General features: G+C 35.5%; 1 protein-coding gene across 1 annotated transcript in view; it reads right to left on the bottom strand.

Annotated features, from left to right (window-relative positions):
- Positions 1-24723, bottom strand: part of LOC138702660 (uncharacterized) — a 552147-nt gene that overhangs the window by 376872 nt on the left and 150552 nt on the right. The window contains exon 5 of the mRNA XM_069829987.1: positions 24206-24256. Coding sequence (XP_069686088.1) covers positions 24206-24256 — 51 coding nt within the window. The remainder of the gene's footprint in view (positions 1-24205; positions 24257-24723) is intronic.

The following is a 24723-nucleotide window of genomic DNA, read 5'->3' as shown; positions in this document are numbered from 1 at the left end:
CTCTCCTTTACAAGAAAGCGAAGGGTATATCATGTCGGCCGTGAATGCTATTAGCTAGTTCTCAAAACTGACGACAGATGGATTTTGGAAAATAGGAAAATTATGTTTGAAAGTTGACATTTCACTGAAAACTACTTTTTTCCGAAAAACTTTGATTTCCAAGCTTCAAAATGAGGGGTCATTTATTAAAATCCGTCCAGCAGTTTTCCCGTAATTTCCATTACCAGTTCAAATTATATATATAGATTATTATTATTATTATTATTATTATTATTATTATTATTATTATTATTATTATTATTATTATTGAAATTACAGCACTTTTTAAAAGGTTTTCTGTAAATATGTAGTTTAGAAACACTTAACATGTTCACTGTCTCTGTTTCACGGAGACCCAAATCAGAGAGTTCGGTCGCAAAGCATCACAGGCGCACCTTACGCTGCAATTGCTACTTAACGTTGATTTATTTGTGCGAAAAAAGAAAAGTGAAAGACGAATGAGGTCGCCGCGCCGCCGAAGACTCGCTTGCTGTGTAATGGGATTTCGATGGACTCGCCGGAGAAATGTGTTTGAGAAGAGAGAGGGTCTCGGGTTACTGTGACAATGATTGTGTTTGTTTAGAGCTCTGACTGTCTGTACATAGCCGTAAAGAAATCCAACTGTTGGCAGCACTTCCGTGCTTGAGGGAAACAGTGACTCAAGTCTAATAAAAAAATACACATCACACAGTTGACGTTTTGGATACATAATATAATACTTACCTACTGGCTTTTAAGGACCCCGGAGGTTCATTGCCGCCCTCACATAAGCCCGCCATTGGTCCCTATCCTAAGCAAGATTAATCCATTCTCTATCATCATATCCCACCTCCCTCAAATCCATTTTAATATTATCTTCCCATCTACGTCTCGGCCTCCCCAAAGATCTTTTTCCCTCCGACCTCCCTACTAACACTCTATATGCATTTCTGGATTCGCCCATACGTACTACATGTCCTGCCCATCTCAAACGTCTGGAAAAAGAAATGTTATGGTTTATTTAACGACGCTCGCAACTGCAGAGATTATATCAGCTTCGCCGAATGTGCCGGAATTTTATCCCGCAGGAGTTCTTTCACATGCCAGTAAATCTACTGACATGAGCCTGTCGCATTTAAGCACACTTAAATCCCATCGACCTGGCCCGGGATCGAACCCGCAACAGTGGACATAGAAGGCCAGCGCTATACCAACTTGCCAACCAGGTCGACCAAACGTCTGGATTTTATGGTCCTAATTATGTCAGGTGAAGTATACAATGCGTGCAGCTCTGTGTTGTGTAACTTTCTCCATTCTCCTGTAACTTCATCCCTCTTAGCCCCATATATTTTCCTAAGCACCTTATTCTCAAACACCCTTAACCTATGTTCCTCTCTCAAAGTGAGAGTCCAAGTTTCACAACGGTAAAGAACAACCGGTAATATAACTGTTTTATAAATTCTAACTTTCAGATTTTTCGACAGCAGACTGCATGATAAAAGCTTCTCAATCGAATAATAACAGGCATTTCCCATATTTATTCTGTGTTTAATTTCCTCCCGAGTGTCATTTATATTTGTTACTGTTGCTCCAAGATATTTGAACTTCTCCACCTCTTCAAAAGATAAATTTCCAATTTTTATATTTCCATTTCGTACAATATTCACGTCCCGAGACATAATCATATACTTTGTCTTTTCGGGATTTACTTCCAAACCTATCTCTTTACTTGCTTCCAGTAAAATTCCCGTGTTTTCTCTAATCGTTTGTGGATTTTCTCCTAACATATTCACGTCATCCGCATACACAAGCAGCTGATGTAACCCGTTCAATTCCGAACCCTCTCTGTTATCCTGGATTTTCCTAATGGCATAGTTAAAGGAATTGTCATTACACCAAATGAGTGTCTCTGGACCAAAATGATCGCATTCTCTAATCGTTTGTGGATTTTCTCCTAACATATTCACGTCATCCGCATAGACAAGCAGCTGATGTAACCCGTTCAATTCCGAACCCTCTCAGTTATCCTGGATTTTCCTAATGGCATACTCTAAAGCAAAGTTAAAAAGTGAAGGTGATAGTGCATCTCCTTGCTTTAGCCCATAGTGAATTGGAAACGCATCTGACAGAAACTGACCTATACGAACTCTGCTGTATGTTTCACTGAGACACATTTTAATTACTGGAACTAGTTTCTTGGTAATACCAAATTCAATAAGAATATCATATAAAACTTCTCTCTTAATCGAGTCATATGCCTTTTTGAAATCTATGAATAACTACATAACATAATACAGAGACATCATTTTATTTTTACTAACATTTCTAATATTAACCTGGCTATATCTTTGGATTAACGGTTGAGAACTGGAAACACCTTTGCTACCCCCTTCCACGACTGGAGTTCGATGATACTGGCGTAAAATACAAACAAATCACTTTACTAGGTATAGGAGGGAAGAAAAGTAGTTCATCTATTTACGTAAACTAGGAAATATTGCGATTTTGAGTTCGATAATTTTCATTAGGTTTTTGTTTAATCAAAATACAGTACTGTATTAACAATAAGTGTTTTTACTCACGAACTGAGCTATCCATTCGGACGTATTCATTATGCAATGTATATTATGCTATTTTGGGCAGGGCATGTAGCACGAAAGTGCGAATCCAGTAATGCATATAGAGTGGTAGTTGGGAGACCGGAGGGAAAAAGACCTTTGGGGAGGCCGAGACGTAGATGGGAAGATAATATTAAAATGGATTTGAGCGAGGTGGGATATGATGATACAGACTGGATTAATCTTGCACAGGATAGGGACCGATGGCGGTCTTATATAAGGGCGGAAATGAACCTGCGGGTTTCTTAAAAGCCATTTGTAAGTAAGTCAGTAAGTATATTATACTGTCTACAGCACATTAGCGTACAATATAGAGAATGAAGTTAAATTGAAAAATAATCATAATATGGATATTTAAACACATTTTTGAAAATGGTGGCCGTTCATTTCGATACAGGCTTCAGTTCTTTTGTGCATATTATCGCACTATAGACTATTGAATTTAATTCCAATTACAGTTTCGTCCTTCGTACTAGTAACTCATGTTGAAATAATTCTGTACCTACTCTATAAAAGAGTACCTTACGTACGGTAAATTCAGTCCACTTCTGCTCGATCTGAAGAGATAAAATTACTCAGAGATGCTATCTACCGTCCGTCCAAGTGGTTTTGTTGTAGGGTCGTAGAAAGGAGGGAAATCACGTGACAATTAACGGGGCCTTTTTATTTAAGTTATTTTAAACAGTTGTATAATATTATGCAGAAGTCCAATTCCTAACAGAAATTAATGTTTTCAGAAAAGAACTAAGACAGCCCAGCCACTAGACTTTACAGAGGGACGAGCAGAAGCGGGAGGGAGAAACCGAGATGCCACGCAGGCAAACGGACGACAGCACCTGTGCGAAAATATGATTCAATGTTGAAAGCTCTTTCGTCACTGGAAAACGAGAACATATTTCTGGGACGTACTATACTCAGTACTGTAAGGCGACTTTGTCTGCATACACTGCCTTGGTTCTGTGTGGAGGACGGTTGGAAGAGAGGGGGTGGGATTGAAGTAATTCGAAAACTCAAGTACAATAAAAATTTAAGTAAAAATAAAATGATGTCCCTGTAATTATGTATCATTCGAAAGAGAGGGGAACTACTTATTCATATATAGTACTGTATAAATTTGTTTGCTCATTGGTTTTCTTATTCCATTTCTCGCTTATCTTTCCTTTCTTCCTCTGCTTGTTTGCAAACTTACTTTGAAACATTCTCATTTGATTATAATCATTAGATCGTCTAATAAGTAATGTCGGTTTCGGTGTTTTGTAAGATATTAATAATTTTCTTTAGTTAGGCAATGCAATTTACAGGAAGCTATGGCTATTATTGTATCTTAAAAGTAGGGCTGAAAAAAAAAGTATTGGTTATATTACGCTGCATCGTACGTAGGGTCCTATGTTTACAAAATGCTTGTGTGCACACTCAACTAGGCCTATTTGAATTGTGGATATGGAGAAGAATGGAGAGTGTGAAATGGACAGACAGAATAAGAAATGAAGCTGTACTGGAAAGAGTGGTTGAAGAAAGAATGATGCCGAAACTGATCAGGAAGAGAAAAAGCAATTGGCTGAGTTACTGACTGAGAAGAAACTGCCTACTGAAGGATGCACTGGAAGAAATGGTAAACGAGAGAGAAGAGAATATCAGCCACCGGCGTAGCTCAGTCGGCTGAGGCACTTGCCAACCGATCCGGAGTTGGGTTCGGGCGTGGGTTCGATTCCCGCTTGGGCTGATTACCTGGTTGGATTTTTCCGAGGTCTTCCACAACCATAAAACGAATGTCAGGTAATCTATGGCGAATACTCGGCCTCATTTCGCTAAATACCATCTCGCTATCACCAATCCTATCGACGCTAAATAACCTAGTAGTTGATACAGTTGACCAAGTAAAAAAAAAGAAGATATCAGGTGACAGGCAATTTTAAGATATATGGATCTTATGCGGAGATGTTCATACTATAATTCTTTATGTATCTATAATGATTGTTATTGGTAATAATAATGCAATTTGTACGTCGAAGATTAAAAAGATTACTGCAATTAGGAAAAATCGGAATGATAAAGGTAATTGTAAGAGAAAGACGGAAAGGTGTGAAAATTGGTTAATGATAAGTTTGCAGTGAAGCCCTTCTCTTGAGGAGAAAACTATAAATGAATGAATTCATCGATTAAATAATTTTAAATCTGATAATCCGTCCTTTATTGTCATGTTTAAAAATATCTGATTTTGCTACCAACGACTGCCGTTTTTAACACAATTTCCTAGTGATCGTAAGCACACTCATGCAGACACAAATTAATCCTGGTACCAATAATAAATGACAGATTATTTTGCTTTACGTTTCTAAAGAAACATGCAATATTAACTCAAAAGGTTTGTGTTACGCACGAACTATATGAGACGGTAGGCAAGTGGTAATAAATTTATGAAGAAATACGGGTAGTACAGTAGAACCCCGGCTATCCGTCACCCTATTAACCGATTAGCGGATTATCCGATTGTCTATTTCTCGCTCTTCTTTTTCTTCAGAAATAAATAACTTATATGAAGTACTGTTTTGTGCAAGTAGGTTCTAGATGTTTTTGCTAGAGAGTGTTATTACAAGCCTTAATCGTTACACAACATTGTCTACTGTTCAAATTGCCGTTCTATAAATATAACTTGTATATAAAATGTCTTCCACGGGTGTTAACAGAAAACGTGTTGTGCTAAGTATCGAAAAATAAATGGAAATAATTGAATGGTTTGAGAAAGAGAAACTGTGGCTCATCTCGCATCAGAATACGAGATTGGAGTTACAACTGCGCGATTTAATAAAAGAAAAGAAGGATAAAGTGTAAAAAATTATGTAAATCTACAACATTAGACCTCCTTTATTCCTATCTTTCCTGAGACAGGCATTACAAAGGGCTTCCTTGCTCCTTAAAAACCTGTCGTTGACAACCAGACTTAAATTAGTGAACTTTTGCTCCACTACCTTGCGAGTTAAATAAAAAACCATGAAGGAAATAACGAAATCTTTCATTGTACGGATTATCCGATTTTTTCGATCAACCGTTCACTCCATCCCCTTCATTACCACGGATAATAGAGGTTCTACTGTAATATCTTTATATTCTAGAAGATCTGGGTATTCAGATTTCGTTTATCAAGATGTGGAGTCACTTCTTCAACACTTGATTCTTATTCCCACGAATAATCATGAAACTGCTGACTTAGGCCGTTTATGTTCTGACGGTGTCATGACTGATGGGAAAGTTTCATTTCCTGGTTAGAGTTTAGCCTCGTACAGGGGTAAAAGTTACAATAACAAAACTGCAAATGTTTCTTTTTTGCCTCCCCCCCCCCTCTTCGAACGCTTTCCTGTTTCCTCTTGCTGACAATCTGACCTTTCAGAGTTCAGGTCTTGGCGGCGGTCTCTTCTGAAGAGAGACTTACTTGTACAGCAGCCAAAAATTTAGTTGGCTCTTTCAGGCTGAGAAAGAAAACAAAATAGGCCGACATCAAACTCAGAAGTCAAAATTTCAAATCTCTAGGTATACTAGGTGGGTGTCCATTAGAAAATCTAATACCTTTATCCACCTCGCAATATTGCGTACGTTGACTTGTTCTATCCTCATTTTTATAACAATTTTATGAACCAGCTGTTGATGTGCATAAATAGGCTACTTCTTCAAGGAATATAATGCTGTAGTATTGCTGTATGGGTAAATGGTTATAATTTGGGTCCTAAGAATAGAATCTCATAATCACTTCTCTAAGCTTTTTATGGCGTAAATAGTCTACGTCTATGCAGAAGGGTCACTTGAGAAAAAGTGTAAGACACGAAAATATGTAGGATCCAAGACCTATCGCTGCGCTACCTTCAACTGTCAATTGCTCAGGATCGAATACATCCTAAATTGGGTAACCAGATTCACATCGATAAAAAAGAGAACACAAAGCTTCGAAAAGGAGGACATTGTTTGAAAAAAGAGGACAGAAAATATGTACCTAGATTTAGGCTTAGGCCTGTATTATACTTTAAATTACGGTACATCATTATATATTTTATTACAAAATATTTACAGTACAGATTTAGGCTTATATCATACTCAAAAGTATGTTAATATCAATTTTATTATCAAATAGTATTGGAAAAAATAATAATGATTTTGCAGTTGGTTACATATGAAAGTCAAGAGAACTGTAATAATTATCAAAGAGGACAGAAAATATCTATTTAGATTTACTTTGGCATCTCGATCTTTCGATTTACTAGTATATAACAGATTGGCCATCCCAATGTTAAAAACGGTAACTTGTTGAAGAGAACAACCTCCAGGATCGCCATTGTCGATTAGTAACGACCGCTGGATGAAACTACAGTTGCTCCATGCAATTCAAATGAGAGTTGTGACGTGATTTCTTATGCAGTAGCTACCCATGGTAGATAGTAATATAGTGAAATTGATAATAGTTATTTCCATCAAAGCCTATCAGACTGAGCAATCTGTTATATATGTGATCAGGGCTCTGAGCAACGACCATAACAAGGGGAGACAAAGTAAGTTATGATCGTTGGCAAATAATATATTCCGTCCATGGTGCTGCCACCTACAGGCAAATTACTTGAAAAAGGCGTTAAATCAGATAATTTCAAGATATCAGACATACAAGTTACGAAAAAGAGGACATTTCTTGATTTTTTAAAAATCCTCCCGGACCCCGGACAAAGGTCTAAAAAGGAGGACATGTCCGGACAAAAGAGGACGTCTGGTCACCCTATCCGTCAACCACGTCTGGTGGTGTGGTCATAAACTCTTCGTATTCCTTTTCGTCTTCAAAATCCATAATTCAGAACGACTTAAATATTGAAACGTTAAGCATACAAAACGTCGTCCAAACTGAATAGCTGTTTATATCAACAATGGATTCCTAGTAATGTCTTGGCAACAATGGTGACGTAGATGAAAACGCGTTTTAACGTTTTCAAAAATATTTCCAATTGTAATTAATTAAATAGATTTAATTATAGTGAAACTTCCCTTAACGGACACTTCCCAATAGCGGACTCCTCTCACTTTCAAATCCCCTGCAAAATAACATTGGCCCTTATGATAAAATTCTTCCAAATAGCGGACATACTCAATAACGGACGCGGACACTGAAATGTATCTCCCAACAACAATTAAAACATCCAAATAACGGACAGTGTGAAAAAAAAAAAAAGAAAGAAAAGAAAAAGACGGTTGTAAATTAAACGGAATTCTTTGCAACAATCATTATCGTGCATTTGAACGTTCTTGTGCTTTATTGAAGGTAAGTTGTCAATTGTGATACAGTACTTGAGCAGTGCGTACTTTCTTAGTTTGAGTGTTCGGAAGTACAGTCACATTAAAAATGTTACAAAAACGTAAACGTTTGTCACTAAAAGAGAAAGTGGATATTGTAAAGCATAGTGAGAAGGAGAAATTAAGTGTTCGTGAGCTGGCCACAAAGTTTAATGTGGGTAAAACTCAGGTTAGTGAAATTATGAAAAACAAGGATGTTATTTTAAAATAATACACTCAGAATGCAATTATAGATTTCTTTGTGTAAGGTAAAGTGGTACAGTGACTGATGTTTATATTATTTACAAAACATTTTCTGATACGATTTCTCTTTGGATGAATATTGTAAACAATCTCACTGTCTACTGTACTATACTGTAAAATATAGTGTTGAATATGTATGAGAAATTTTAATGTACTGTATACATACTAACGATTTTCTAAATAGCGGACACTTCTCAATAACGGACATTTAATTTTTCCCCGGCGGTGTCCGCTATTGGGAAGTTTCACTGTATAATATTTTCGTAGAAAAAATAGCGTGTAACACACTTGTGGAAGAGCCAGTGCAAAACTCGTATGATTGGACACTCGCTTGCGCTCGCGCTCCAAATTTCATACTCGTTTTGCAATGAAGCCCTTCCCGTACTACAGGGACATCATTTTATTTTTACTAACATTTTTCATATTAATCTGACTATACCTTTCTATTAACGATTGAAACAGGAAACACCGTTTGCTCCCCCTTCCACGACTGGAGTTCGATGATACTGGCGTAAAATACAAATCACTTTACTAGGTATAGGAGGGGAGAAAAGTAGTTCATCCATTTATGTAAACTAGGAAATATCGCAATTTTGAATTTGATAATTTTCGTTAGGTTTTTGTTTAATGAAAATACAGTAATGTATTAACACTTAGTGTTTTTACTCACGAATTGAGCTATCCATTCGGACGTATTAATTATGCAGTGTATATTGTACTGTTACAGCACATTAGCGTACAATATAGAGAATGAAGTTAAATTGAAAAATAATCATAATATGGATATTTAAACACATTTTTGAAAATGGTGGCCATTCATTTCGATACAGGCTTCAGTTTTTTTGTGCATATTATCACACTATAGACTATTGTACCTAATTCCAATTACCAGTTTCCTCCTTCGTTCTAGTAACTCATGTTGAAATAATTCTGTACCTACTCTATAAAAGAGTACCTTACGTACTGTAAATTCAATCTTCACTTCTGCCCGATCCGAAAGATAAAATTACTCAGAAATGCTATCTACTGTCCGTCCAAGTGGTTTTGTCGCAAGGTCGTAGAAAGGGGGGGAGTCACGTGACAGTTAATTACTTAACGAGGCCCTTTTATTTAAGTTATTTTAAACAGTTGTATAATATTACGTAGACGTCCAATTCCTAACAGAAATTAATATTTTCAGAAAAGAGCTAAGACAACCCAGCTACTAGACTTTACAGAGGGGCGAACAGAAGCAGGTGGGGGAAACCGGGATACGACGTAGGCAAACGGACGACAGTACCTGTGCAAAAATGTCATTCAATATTGAAAGCTCTTTCGTCACTGGAAAACGCGAACATATTTCTGGAACGTACTATACTCACTAACTCAGTACTGCTTACGCGCCCTCGGCTCTGTGTCGCGAACGGTTGGAAGTTTACTAGTAGAAGGGGTGGGAGTGAAGTACATTCCAAAACTCAGGTACAATAAAAATTGAAGTAAAAATAAAATGATGTCCCTGTAGTATTACCGTGTACTATTTGTTGTCATGTTCGTTTTCGAGTAGTGTTGGCCGAAAAATCGAAATAAAATTGTATTGAACTTTAATTTGACTCTAACCAAATGTTTAGGTACAAATTAAAAAGTACAGGATCATTATTACGTTAAAAAATAAGTATTACTTACGCGGCATACGCTACTTTTGATCTGGCCTTTAGAAGACTTGCGGCTATGATTTCCCACGAAAGTGCCTGCGACACAATTTAGAGGTGTCGGGCATATCACCGTTCATCCACGCATTTCAACACCAATTTTAATTAATTTATTCATCCCATTCATGCCAATATAACACGTCGCTTTTACAGTACTTAATGATCCGTCTGTTTGCCTGTCACAGATAGCACAACAAGCTAATAACTACCTATAATTTATGTACCGTGCCATAATCAATAGCCCATTTAGTGCTCCACAGCCGTCAGTCATCCGGCGTTGGCTACATCGCCACTTAGAACGCTATCACATTAGAGAGAAACTTTGCACTATGTAAAATGTTCCTTCCCCCTTCCTGCCATTTCTTTACCCGGCGGATGCTGATCTGATTACCCAAACATTTGCTCCGACATTGTGTGCGTTAGGATTAGCGCATCACTTGGCAATTAAGTCGTTAGGAATGCTAATGCGTTCCATTACCGTCCGATTCCTTGCTACAGACTTTCAACTTTTTGGTGAGTGAGGGAGTCGAAACTTGGGGTTGGAAGTGAGTTCTTTTATTTCACTCACATTCGTTTTGTTCTTCTTGTTCTTCTCTGCTTGAATCTTGGTTGGATAGTAACTATATAGCTTTTGGAAGGAAACAATAGGATATCTTCCCTCTTATTGTGGGTAAATAGTGTCACTGCAAAATATGTTTGTGCGAGATCGTGCGTATTTGCTTGGTTTCCGCACAAAACCAATCCGCGGAAAGTCTAAAATTCCACATTCAGTATTCCCAACCTAACACACATAACAATTTCCCTCTTCTTACCGCTTCAGTGACATTGATTTTACTGCTTTAGGCTTTTAACATATTATTTTTAGAGACGTTCAATATAGTAATAATTATAAATTGGAAACTTACCACTGCAATTTCACCTAAATTGCACTGTTAATTGTTGTTTTTAAATATTTGCAAAAATTAAGTAAACTCTAGAACTCCACTAAAGTTACTGCATTCGTGATGCAAGTAACATTAAGGAAGCCGTGAAAAAATCAACAAGATTCCAGACTTACCGATGTTATTACTGCAATATGTTATATAAATAATATTGTTAAAATATTAAAATGAAAAATAAATCATTACATAACCTTACCGTTTGTTTTAAGTTCGCATTTATAGACTTGGGGGGAAAAAAGACAGACGTATATCACGGCCTGCTGGAGTATAGTAAACACAGAAAACATTTTAAAGCAACAATGTTGAAGATAGATTTTGTTTTGAAAATTTGCCGTCATTGAACAGAAACCAAGATGGAGATTTCATTGCAACTAATTAGAAATTCCTCTTTCAGGTATGTAATAAACGATCTTCGCACAAAATAATGTACGATAGACGAGCGGTATGTTTTCTTTCAATTCTCGGAAATTAAAAAAGCTCAACTACGTTTCGCTTTTTCAAACTTTTCCTCGAACATGAAAACTTCAACATACCGCTCTTGTAACGCATATTACTATTTTCTTCTTCAGAAAAAAACCTGTGGCTGAAATTATCGATCACAAACCTGGCAGAGTTTCTTCTTCTTCTTCTTCTTCTTCTTCTTCTTCTTCTTCTTCTTATTATTATTATTATTATCATTATTATTATTATTATTATTATTATTATTATTATTATTATTATTATTATTATTATTATTATTATTATTATTATTATAAGTAGTAGTATATTGTACGCACTATTTAAAGTGTGTAATTTATATTTTGTTATTGAAGTGATGTATCGGTGAAGAAGTGAAGAGTGAAGTGTGTTGTGTAAGTGAAGTGTGTTTCTGTCAGTGAAACGTTATAGTTTATAGTGGCAGTGCAAAGTATTTTAACAGTGAAATGTTTTTGAAGTGTTAGTGAAATCAGGATAGAATCAGTAAAATTTGTCGTAGTTCCAGTGCAGTGAGTGAATTGACAGCGAAATGAGTGTAGTGCTGAAAGGTACTTGTGCATGTATAAACATATCATACTCGTGGGTTTTAGTTCGAACTTAGGGTTAAGATACAAATTAGATTTACTTTAAATGTTACTTTAAGTGATCGCGCTTCATTTAATTTAGGATGCTCCCTGTTATTATTATTATTATTATTATTATTATTATTATTATTATTATTATTATTTTTATTATTATTATTATTAATTGTATTTTTATTAATTGTCATTATTGAGTATAATTAGTTACCACTGCCACCGGGTATATACCCATTTGCAGTGTGAATAAATACTTAGGCCTACACATACATACATTATTATTATTATTATTATTATTATTATTATTATTATTATTTATTTGTAAACTTTCTATGCAACCATGCTGTTCTGGATATTATCGCTTTTTCATTACTTCATTTCAAATTGATGACATTTTTTGTGTATGCTATATATGCATGTCATATTATCTACAATATGATGCAAAATCATTTCTCTACCTTTGACAGATTGTCTGATAACAAACAAATTCATTTAAAAAAATGATCAAATATCAGTACAGTATTTTCTTCCAACACAAAATAAAAATAATATTATTTATTAAGGAATGTAGTTGAAAGAGCATGATATTGTAAACATGAGTTTCAGCAATAAAATAAAAGAGAGAGAACATGAAAAAGTTAACAAGTTTATGAGTTATGAGGGAAACACTTTATCACTGCCCAGTGAACTGCCACCATTTTGAATTTTGAAAAAAAAAAAAATATATTTTTTAAACTTAAAAATATTTTTTTCATATAGGCTAGCAGAAGGACAGTGTTTTACACATACCAATTTTCATTATTGCGCAAGGTACAGTAAAGGAGGAAAAAGATGTTGAATATTTCCAAAACTTTTACTGCTGTACCTAACCTCTTAAAGCAAGCAATGATTTTCTATTGCAACCAATCTGAATTGATTATTCTTACGCCATTGTTTACTTGACTGTCATGTTATGCTTTTCGGTATACATGCGTCAACTCTTAGGCCGAGCGCACATCTTAAGCAGAAACGTATTTGCTTAAAACATAAACGTTTCTGCTGTAACCGAAAACAATTTTGTTTTCTCAAAAGCATTTTGTTTAAGAACGTTTTTGTTTCGTATTCGAGCGTTTTCGCTAGAAACATTTGCTTTTTACAAGAACATTAGAGCTATATCAGACTTGAAAATATGAACATAATTATGTAGAGGGATGAAGAGAAGTGTGCTGTCACCGTAACATGGATAATAGCGTACTCTGTATATACGAAAATAACATCACAGTCTAGTATATACAGTCGCGAAGCTCAATACGTAGTAAATATGCAAACATTAGATAGTTGCTCACCACTAGGATCGCGAATATCGCCTCATTACAGGCAATGCAAAATAGAACCGTCACAGTCTATTGTTTCTAGCACCCTCAAAACTCAAGTTTCGTGACTGTATATAGTAGACTGTGATAACATCTAACCCCATTATGCAGTTTTTCCGGTTTCTATAGAGCTCTGCACAGGCTCGGTTCAAACCCACGTCCGGGGCCGAAATCGGGTTAAAATTCACTTAAAATACTTGTTGGGTTCGGGCCAGGTCGGGTAGGATACAACAGGTTAATAGGCTATAGGCTATGCTATAATTTTAATAGAACAACAGAAAAAAATTTGTAAGAAAATTAAAATTTCACAATACTACAATATTGTACGAGAGAGAAAGAGAGAGAGAGAGAGAGAGAGAGAGAGAAATAACTCCTCCGGCCTTAATTAAGGATGACCACGAGGATCCGGAAATTAATAGCAAATAAATATAATTAATTAAATGTGAATATTGTTATAAAAATAAAATGTAATATTAAGCACCATTGATTGTCAATTATAAAATAAAATCTCAGAAAATGACTATAAAATTATACTTACAAATAAAAGATTTTAAGCATATCCTTAATTAAGGCCTTCTCAGTGGTATAAATGAAATTGCATAATCTGCAGGGAATCTTTAAGAATTTGCGAGATGATTTTTTGAATTTCAAAAGATGATATTGATAATTGTTTAAAAAAATTATATGCAAATTTTGGTAAAGAACTCCGAGCACCAAAAAATAAACCTGTCACTGACCAATTGAAGAGAGGGATGTTATACTTGGCACTAAGGTAGGGAATACAAGGTTCATAAATGGCCCTCTTTTCATGATCAACCTGATGAGCTTGGTTTAGATCTCTCTCCATGCTTATAGTTGGATGTATGATAATAGCCTTTTGTTGTTGCGATAGTTGGTTTCTTTACAGTCCGGCACGGTTTAATAAACTAGTGTGAGAAATGAAGTTTTACCAATTTAAGCGTTAAAGAAACTAGTGTCATCGAATATAATCGTGCATTCATTAAAACCTTCGTATTATTTTTTTTTAATTAGTATATAATTCGCGAAAAAAATATATATATTTTCGTTTCTTCAAGGCTCAACCCAGCGAATAGGGATTATAAAGAATGGACACTTCGCGTCGGTACCTTTGATGTAGCCGGACTGATTTCAATGACCTTCAAGCCAGCTAGAGCGTGAGTTTCTGCTTTCTCCCTAGAGTTGGCGCTGACATCACACCAGCTAGCAGTCGACACAGCGGAAATATAACACATATAATTAATACATCTAGGTACATTATGTACTCAAATAAAATAAATTGGATCCATAAAATAATAAATCCGTCATTAACTGTAATGTCTAGACTCTAGAGTTCCTTCATAATGAGAGTTGAGACGTTGACCCCAACAACAATTAAAATATGTAATGATTTGATAGCGCTGAAAATGGAAAAACAAAACTCTTATGAGAAGTAAAACCATTTACCTATATTATAGTATATACAAATATTAAACGAATTCGATACTTAATTTTATAATGTATTATATTATTTTATAATATAATTTATTATATCTGAAATATAAAATATTATTGTTACAACTAGTTTGTCACTGAGAAATAAGGAAAAGCCGTTAACTTGAATTTATTTGAAGCAAAGCGTTACTGGATTATGCAATAAGGTAGGCGATGTTTGGATCCTGTGTCTCAACTCTATTCTCAATTATTATCTTAGCGTATGCTCGATTACACTAACCTCTAGCACTTGAAAGTGGAACTAAACGCTGGCGCATAGAGAAACAAAATACAGGAAATTTCGCTCAGTGAAGTTACAGGAGAATGGTGAAAGTTACACAACACAGAACTGCACGCATTGTATTCTTCACCTGACATAATTAGGAACATTAAATCCAGACGTTTGAGATGGGCAGGGCATGTAGCACGTATGGGCGAATCCAGAAATGCATATAGAGTGTTAGTTGGGAGGCCGGAGGGAAAAAGACCTTTGGGGAGGCCGAGACGTAGATGGGAAGATAATATTAAAATGAATTTGAGGGAGGTGGGATATGATGATAGAGAATGGATTAATCTTGCTCAGGATAGGGATCAATGGCGGGCTTATGTGAGGGCGGCAATAAACCTCCGGGTTCCTTAAAAGCCAGTAAGTAAGTAAGTACTAAGGTAGGGAATACAAGGTTCATAATTGCCCTCTTTTTATGATCAACCTGATGAGCTTGGTTTAGATCTCTCTCCATGCGTATACAGTAGTTGGATATATGATAATAGCCTTTTGTTGTTGCGATAGTTGTTTTCTTTACAGTCCGACACGGTTTAATAAACTAGTGTGAGAAATGAAGTTTTGCCAATTTAAGGGTTAAAGAAACTGATTTCTCCTAGTGTAAGGTTGTCGGGTAGGCATCTAATTGTGCATTCATTAAAACCTTCGTATTATTTTTTAATTAGTATATAATTCGCGAAAAAAAAATATATATATTCGTTTCTTTAAGGCTCAACCTGACCCGAACCCGACAAACGTAAGTGAATTTCAACCCGAATTCGCCCCCCCCCCCACCTAGGAAGTGGATTGACCCGAGTCCGTGCAGAGCTCTATAGAAACCGGAAAAACTGCACAATGAGGTTAGATATTATTTTCGTAGGCCTATATTCGTATTACGGTCCCAGCACACTTCTCTTCATCCGTCTACATAATTATGTTCATATTTTCTGGTCTACCATGGCTCTAATATTCTCGTAAAAAGCAAACGTTTCTATAAAAAAAATTCAACTATGAAACAATAACAATCTTAAGCAAAATGTTTTTTGGGAAAACGAAATTGTTTTCGGTTACGGTAAAAACTTTTATGTTTTAAGCAACAATCATTTCAGTTTAATATTAATATGCATTACAAGAGCGATGTGTTGAAGTTTTCATGTTCGAGGAAACGTTTCCGAGAATTGAAAGAAAACATACCGCTCGTGTATCGTACATTATTTTGTGCGAAGATCGTTTATTACATACCTGAAAGAGGAATTTCTAATTAGTTGCAATGAAATCTCCATCTTGGTTTCTGTTCAATGACGGCAAATTTTCAAAACAAAATCTATCTTCAACATTGTTGCTTTAAAATGTTTTCTGTGTTTACTATACTCCAGCAGGCCGTGATATACGTCTGTCTTTTTTTTTCCCCCAGTCTATAAATGCGAACTTAAAACAAACAGTAAGGTTATGTAATGATTTATTTTTCATTTTAATATTTTAACAATATTATTTATATAACATATTGCAGTAATAACATCGGCAAGTTTAATTTTGCCGGTCAAGGAAATGATTTTTTCACGGCTTCCTTAATGTTACTTGCATCACGAATGCAGTAACTTTAGTGGAGTTGTAGAGTTTACTTAATTTTTGTAAATATTTAAAAACAATAATTAACAATGCAATATAGGTGAAATTGCAGTGGTAAGTTTCCAATTTATAATTATTACTGTATTGAACGTCTCTAAAAATAATATGTTAAAAGCCTAAAGCAGTAAAATCAATATGTCACTGAAGCGGTAAGAAGAGGGAAATTGTTATGTGTGTTAGGTTGGGAATACTGAATGTGGAATTTTAGACTTTCCACGGATTGGTTTTGTGCGGAAACCAAGCAAATACGCACGATCTCGCACAAAACAGTTTTGCTAGATAGATGTGCGCCCAGCCTTAGTATGTTAGGACTTCAGTATCAGTGCTTCAACCAGAAGCGCCATCTAAGCGTTACTTGCGCGTGAAAGATGTGTTGTGTTTACAATGCCCTACTTGTATTTGCAAAATGTAGGAAGCTTCTGTCACTACTGTAACGATTGTGAAGATCTCCGGTAGGAAAATCTCGGAAATATAGTCTATTACGTGTAATTCGAAGTGTCACTGGTGCACAGACTTCTGTTTGTGACTATATCCGCCTACGAATTTCTAAGAGCTCAGAAACTGAAAATGGTTAGCAATTAAGAGAACGCTTATGTAAGTCTTAAAACTTCTACAATTTTTATCCAGAATTTATGAATTTTAAACTACATAAACATGTCTACGATACTATCATCTGTACAAAATATGGTGCCATTAGGTTTAAAGGCTCATTCACAATGAAAATTAAACATAACGTAAGCGTTAACTTAAAAATTAAACGTTACGGTAAAATCCAGAACATTCACGATGGGAACATAAACATAATCACAAAGATAATTGGTAATCATGGAAACATAACAACGATGTCATTTCCTCATATTCTGTCGTATACTTCAGCGCTCCACGATTATGTACTGTTTGCAAATCACGTAAGCATAAGCATGAAAGTTTGGAGTTCGCAAACTTTCATGTTAATGTCTAACGGCAATGTTAATGTCAAAGTTTATGTGAATCATTGTGAATGATCCCATTTGGTAACCTGACAGCAAACTTCTGTGTTTATGTTACGGTTATGCTTAATTTTCATTGTGAATGGGCCTTAATAGTTTTAAAATTATATAGTTTTTTTAAATATAAGCTTATTTTATATAGACGTCACTAGAAGGCTCGCGCCATAGTTTTCAAATTTTTTAGTTCATATTGGCTCAGAAGCTTGAAGATAGTCATGGGAATATAGATTAATTAGCTTTTTGAGCTAAGTCTAATTAGAGAGTCAAAATACATTTTTAAGTGGATGTTCTTAATTTTTCACCATTTAGTATTTATTGCTACATAAAATACAAAATAAATACATATTTATTGACGTAGCGCACACCCATTATTTCACCATAGTGTCCCCTTAAGCCGTGGCCAGTAGAGAAGACGTTACTCATGGTGCATCATGCACGGTTAAATCTACATTACACCAGGACGACGGATAATGGAGAATTGGTGATATTACGGCAGTAGACGTAGGGTTTACGTTAATACAAGAGAACACTGTTCCTTTATACAGGGACATCATTTTATTTTTACTTCAATTTTTATTGTACCTGAGTTTTGGAATGTACTTCACTCCCACCCCTTCTACTAGTAAACTTCCAACCGTTCACCACACAGAGCCGAGGGCGCATAAGCAGTACTGAGTTAGTGAGTATAGTACCTTCCAGAAATATGTTCGCGTTTTCCAGTGACGAAAGAGCTTTCAATATTGAATGACATTTTTGCACAGGTACTGTCGTCCGTTTGCCTACGTCGTATCCCGGTTTCCCCCACCTGCTTCTGTTCGCCCCTCTGTAAAGTCTAGTAGCTGGGCTGTCTTAGCTCTTTTCTGAAAACATTAATTTCTGTTAGGAATTGGACGTCTACGTAATATTATACAACTGTTTAAAATAACTTAAATAAAAGGGCCTCGTTAAGTAATTAACTGTCACGTGACCCCCCCCCTTTCTACGACCTTGCGACAAAACCACTTGGACGGACAGTAGATAGCATTTCTGAGTAATTTCATCTTTCGGATCGGGCAGAAGTGAAGATTGAATTTACAGTACGTAAGGTACTCTTTTATAGAGTAGGTACTGAATTATTTCAACATGAGTTACTAGAACGAAGGAGGAAACTGGTAATTGGAATTAGGTACAATAGTCTATAGTGTGATGATATGCACAAAAGAACTGAAGCCTGTATCGAAATGAATGTGTTTAAATATCCATATTATGATTATTTTTCAATTTAACTTCATTCTCTATATTGTACGCTAATGTGCTGTAACAGTACAATATACACTGCATAATTAATACGTCCGAATGGATAGCTCAATTCGTGAGTAAAAACACTAAGTGTTAATACATTACTGTATTTTGATTAAACAAAAACCTAATGAAAATTATCAAACTCAAAATTGCGATATTTCCTAGTTTACATAAATGGATGAAGTACTTTTCTTCCCTCCTATACCTAGTAAAGTGATTTGTATTTTACGCCAGTATCATCGAACTCCAGTCGTGGAAGGGGGAGCAAACGGTGTTTCCTGTTTCAATCGTTAATAGAAAGGTATAGCCAGGTTAATATGAAAAATGTTAGTAAAAATAAAATGATGTCCCTGTACAATCTTTGTCTACTTCAGTGATGTCGAAGCAAGCGCATTTTTCTGACCTTGACGTCGTGCTCGGGCAACAAGCGCTAAGTATGGAAAGAGGAAGGGTTGTGTATATGAATAAGCAACCTATTGGATTAAGAAAACAGTGGTGCAGAAGCTTCAAACGGAACGTGAAATTTTATGTCGTTATTTTTATATAGCTTCTTTCTGTTTAATGTTATCTATATTGTCTGTAAAACAAAAATACTAACACTGATTTCTTATTATTGCACTTGTGTTTTAAATCTTAATAACATAATAGAGAGTTAAGAAGGAATATTCACTTAAATTCCTTAGTAGTATAATATTAGCCTATACTGTATTAAGTGGATGAAACACATCATTCATAAAGAAAGTGATATTCCAAAGAAAGAGATTGAATATGACATGATAAGTTGGAATTTATATTGATGGTATCTTTAGCCTTACAAAAGTAATCAATAAACTAATCAAAACAATATTACAGTACAAAGCAAAGTTACCTAGGTACTGTATCTGTTTTAAGTGTAACTAATATTACATAACAAAACTTTTATCGCATTATGCTTTTAAGGTGATATTTGTGAGCAACTTCCTATCATCAGAATATTAATTTATTTTCTCCAAATCTGCTGATGCTATAGAGCTGACATTTTTACAACACATGTTCACGTATCTTTTGGTTATGATGTAACAGTAGTTGCTTTGTTAATTCATTTCCTTACAAACAATTTCCATGCGAATATTTTCAAAATGTTCAATACACTATCTTCAGTAATACGTATATACGGTATATTAGATTTACGAAAACATTCTGTAAAGCTACTAAATAAATAGGCCTATACCTGAAAATTTCACTTTTCTATACGAAAAGTTTAGAGAATATTTCTTTTGAATAAAAATTTCGAACTTGTGAAAAATGAACATTAAAATTAAAACTTACATTCTTATAATGCAAATATAAAAATTAACATGAATACAGTTTTAATAAGTTCTCTTCCCTTAATCTATTGAATCAGTGCTGGCCATCCCTGAACATAGCTCGATCAAGCGGCATGTACTACCTCTTTCGTCTGTCTCTTTCCTTTCCGCTGTAAAGCGCTCAGGCTCTCCTGGGCTCTAAAGCGCGCGCTTGCTCCTGTGGGCATCAATTGAGGCGCTGACATGGGAAAGGTAGTAACTGCCAAAAACAAAATTTTTCAGGGGAAGCAAAAAACGAATTTATTAACACTTTCTCACTTACATTATTGCAGAAACTGCTTTCAATGAAAGGCATACACTCATGCTTGGGTTATATATGAAATTTGAAAAGTCTGGCACAGATTTATCTGTGAAATCCTATTTTATGAAAATACAACATTGAAATCATTCCTTATCCAAACTGAGAATTAACGTTATTTATACATTATGCACAAATTTTTCGGTAAAATGCATGATACTTTTCATCGAGGAAGTCTAACATAGATAACAAGTCTCTCTATTTAGCATCAGGGACGACTGGTCTTCTTTCAAGGCGTTGCAAGCACTGCAAGTTAGTGATTGACGTTAATGACTGTCCTTTCTTTAAAATCCTGTGCTCTGTCCACATTTCAAGGTCATTAAATGACTGTCTTGTTTTTATTAGAGGAAAATCAGCTCTTGAGATTCTAATCCAGTTGAGGGTGCTGATTTTGATAGGAGTTGTATTCAAAAACTTGTCACATTCTGCAGAAAAGTCGAAGAAATCCTCATCCTTCATCATTATTACATTATTAGGCCTTACCTCTTCTGGAACCATGGTCTTGCATCTTTTTTTTTCTTTTCTGTATGATGCCAAATTTCCTATCACATGGCATGTAGGAATGTTCTGAAACCAGGAATTTCAAGTCCACTGAATCAAAATGTTTCTTGGCAATAATGTAAATCAGGACCATAAGAATCATCCGATTCTTATTCTGCCCTGCACAGTTATCAGCCCATATTTGTCTAGACACTGATGTTGTAAAAGGAGTTACTACCTTCTCCGCGCCAACAGCTGTGCACATATAACTTACAACATCTAGTGACTACGTTTCCAACTTCGTTTCATTACTTACGGACATACTACCTTCTCTGTGCCATTGGCATGGCCATTTACTACCTTCTCAATGAAAAACCTAAAAATTCGAATTTTTGGCAGTTACGACCTTTCCCATGTCAATGCCTCCATTGACATGCCTGGTCTACTTGAACACGCTGCGATTTAAGCCTGGATGAAATTTGAATATGGATGTTGCATGGTTTTCACGTGTGCATATTAAAATGAATGTGCTGCGTCGACAGTTTACTTTTTCGGTTGCTGTGCCGAATTTCCGCATTCCCCAGTCTGCAAGCCCGGACGATCCGGTTGTGTGTTGTCCTGAGGTGTGTGAAATGAGGCGAAGTGGAGCGAGCTGCCCCAATCTTGGGGTGGCGTGGCGTGTCGCAGTTAACACTTCACTTGTTTTACACTCCCCTAACAGCAGCGCAAAAAATAATGAAAGAAAGACAAGACCCATGCCTGTAGCCTCGACTCACACATTTGGCTCTGACGTCAGCATGTCACTGCCTATTCTTCTGTGTTTAGTGACATCTTTCAACTGTAGAGGTCAACTAGTTGATTATTCAAGTCATCTGATAGTTTCTTAGCAAGAGTATTGTAGTTTGATTGCCTCCAGTTACAGTGGGGTCAAAGATATTTTCTCGGAGTATTTCTATTTTCTTCGGGTATTTCTATTTTCACCTTGTACTCCTTGTACTTCAGTTTCCTTGGAGAATTTTAGTTTCTTCTAAGATTTTGAGTTACTTCGGAGATCTTCAAATTCCTTGGAGATTTCCAGTTCAGTCGGAGATTTTAAGTGTAGTCTGAGATTTCAATCTACTCTGAGATTTTTCAATGTAGTCGGAGATTTTTCAGTTTAATGGGTGATTTTTCAGTCTTGTTAGAGATTTTAAGTCTAGTCGAAGATTTTTATTTCATTTGGAGATTTTTTAGCTTAGATCTAGGTACTCAAACATTTTCAATTTAGTCGTATATTTTCAGTTTACTCGGATATTTTCAGTGTTCTCCGAGTTTCTCAATTTACTCGGAGATTTTCAGTTCACTCGGAGGTTAGTTGCCTCCGAGCCTTTCAATTTACCAAAAAGATAGTTTTATCCGAATCTTTTAGTTTTCTTAAATAGGTTTTCATTTCCTCCCTTCACTAGGATTATTTTCCTTCACTACCATAATTTCACTTTACTGGGAGTATTCTTATTTCTCTTTATTTGAAGTGCTAGTGCTTACTGCGAGTATTTTTTCTTACTCGGAGTATTTTCGTTTTCTAGGAATATTTTCGCTTACTCGACGTATTTTCACTTACTCCGAGTATTTCTACTTACTCTGAATATTTTCGCCTACCACGAGTAATTTCTCTTACTCCGAGTATTTTCGCTTACTCGACATATTTTCACTTACGCCGAGTAATTCTGCTTACTCCGAATATTTTCGCTTACCCCGAGTAATTTCTCTTACTCCGATTATTTTCGCTTACGACGAGTAATTTCTCTTACTCCGAGTATTTTCGCTTACTCGACATACTTTCACTTATTCCGAGTAATTCTGCTTACTCCGAATATTTTCGCTTACCCCGAGTAATTTCTCTTACTCCGATTATTTTCGCTTGCCACGAGTAGTTTCTCTTACTCCGAGTAGTTTCGCTTACTCGACATATTTTCACTTCGAGTAATTCTGCTTACTCCGAATATTTTCGCTTACCCCGAGTAATTTCTCTTACTCCGATTATTTTCGTTTACCACGAGTAATTTCTCTTACTCCTTGTATTTTCGCTTACTCGACATATTTTTACTTATTCCGAGTACTTCTGCTCACTCCGAATATTTTCGCTTACCTCGAGTAATTTCTCTTACTCCGAGTATTTTCGCTTACTCGACATATTTCCACTTACTCCTAATAATTTCTCGTACTCCGAATATTTCGCTTACCCCGAGTAATTTCTCTTACTCTGAGTATTTTCGCTTACTCGACATATTTTCACTTACTCCTAGTAATTCTGCTTACTCCGAATATTTTCGCTTACTCCGAGTAATTTGTTTTACTCTGAGCATTTTCGCTTACTCGACATGTTTTCACTTACTCCGAATAATTCTGCTTACTCCGAATATTTTCACTTACATCGAGTAATTTTTCTTACTCCGAATATTTTAGCTTATCCCGAGTAATTTCTCTTACTCCGAGTATTTTCGCTTACTCGAAGTATTTTCGCTTACGCCGAGTATTTTCGATTATTCCGATGTTTTCCACTTAATTCGAGTATTTCCGCACATTCCGAGTATCTCTGTCTAATATTAGAATTCGTTCACACTCAATACTCGTTTCGAATATTTTCGCTAACTCCGAATTCTTCGCTTACTTGGAATACTTCGGCGTCTCTAAACACTTGCATGCAATTCCTCTGTCGTCCTAATCCTCCTTGCCCTCTTATCACCATTAGGACTTTATCAAAGCTTTCCCTAACAATTTTCCGAACTAAAAGGAACGTTAGAGCAAATTACAACATAAAGGGCGTTTATTCATTTCACATTGGAGACCAGTTCCAAATCCCGGCAAGTCCGAGTGACATTCATAATAGACAATTTTATGACAGCTTTTATCGATGTTCTTCTGTCTCCCTAACCATAATTTCTAATGTTGTCCATTCAGTATTATCTATCATTGAAATTAAATAAATGAGTAAAGCCGAACTGTTACGGTGATTTGTGAAGACACTCTCATGAATCTTGGTTCATATCTTACACACAATTATTTCACAAATGAAATAAATTGATACGTTCTTAATATTTTCGCATCGAGGAAAAGTTTGCAACACAGATGTGCCAATCTTTCAATATAAAGAAATTAAAATACATTAATGTTTATTGTATGAAATTTAAAATTATAATATGTACTTACCAGTCATGCAGGAGCCCCCGGAACCAAATGACGTTTTAAGTTGAGGAAACCCTGAAACAAAGAGATAAAATATTCAGAATAATTTTAGCTTCATAAGTGATGCATAATGTACAAATTGAAACATTAAGTACAGTAGTAAGGATATGAAAAGTAACATATCAGGCCTAGTATTGTTTTAATCGGTTAATCGGTAATTTTACGACCCTTTATCAACTGCTGTGGTTATGTAGCGACTGAATTAGATGAAGGGGATGTCAGCGAAATGATTCCGGGGTCCAGCGCCGAAAGTTACTAGCATTTGCACTTAATGTGTTTAATAATAATAATAATAATAATAATAATAATAATAATAATAATAATAATAATAATAATAGTAATCTTTATTAGCCACTAAACAATACAATTATAATAGGCTTCGTCATTATTGAATTACATCAGACAAACAATCATTAAGTATCAAGAAACATATCTGTGTTATAAAAACTATTTTCAATTAGAAAATTTCTAACAGAATTACT

The sequence above is a fragment of the Periplaneta americana genome, chromosome 7 (genome assembly GCF_040183065.1).
Source record: "Periplaneta americana isolate PAMFEO1 chromosome 7, P.americana_PAMFEO1_priV1, whole genome shotgun sequence".
Taxonomy (NCBI): domain Eukaryota; kingdom Metazoa; phylum Arthropoda; class Insecta; order Blattodea; family Blattidae; genus Periplaneta; species Periplaneta americana.
This window is presented reverse-complemented; position numbering and strand designations above follow the sequence as displayed.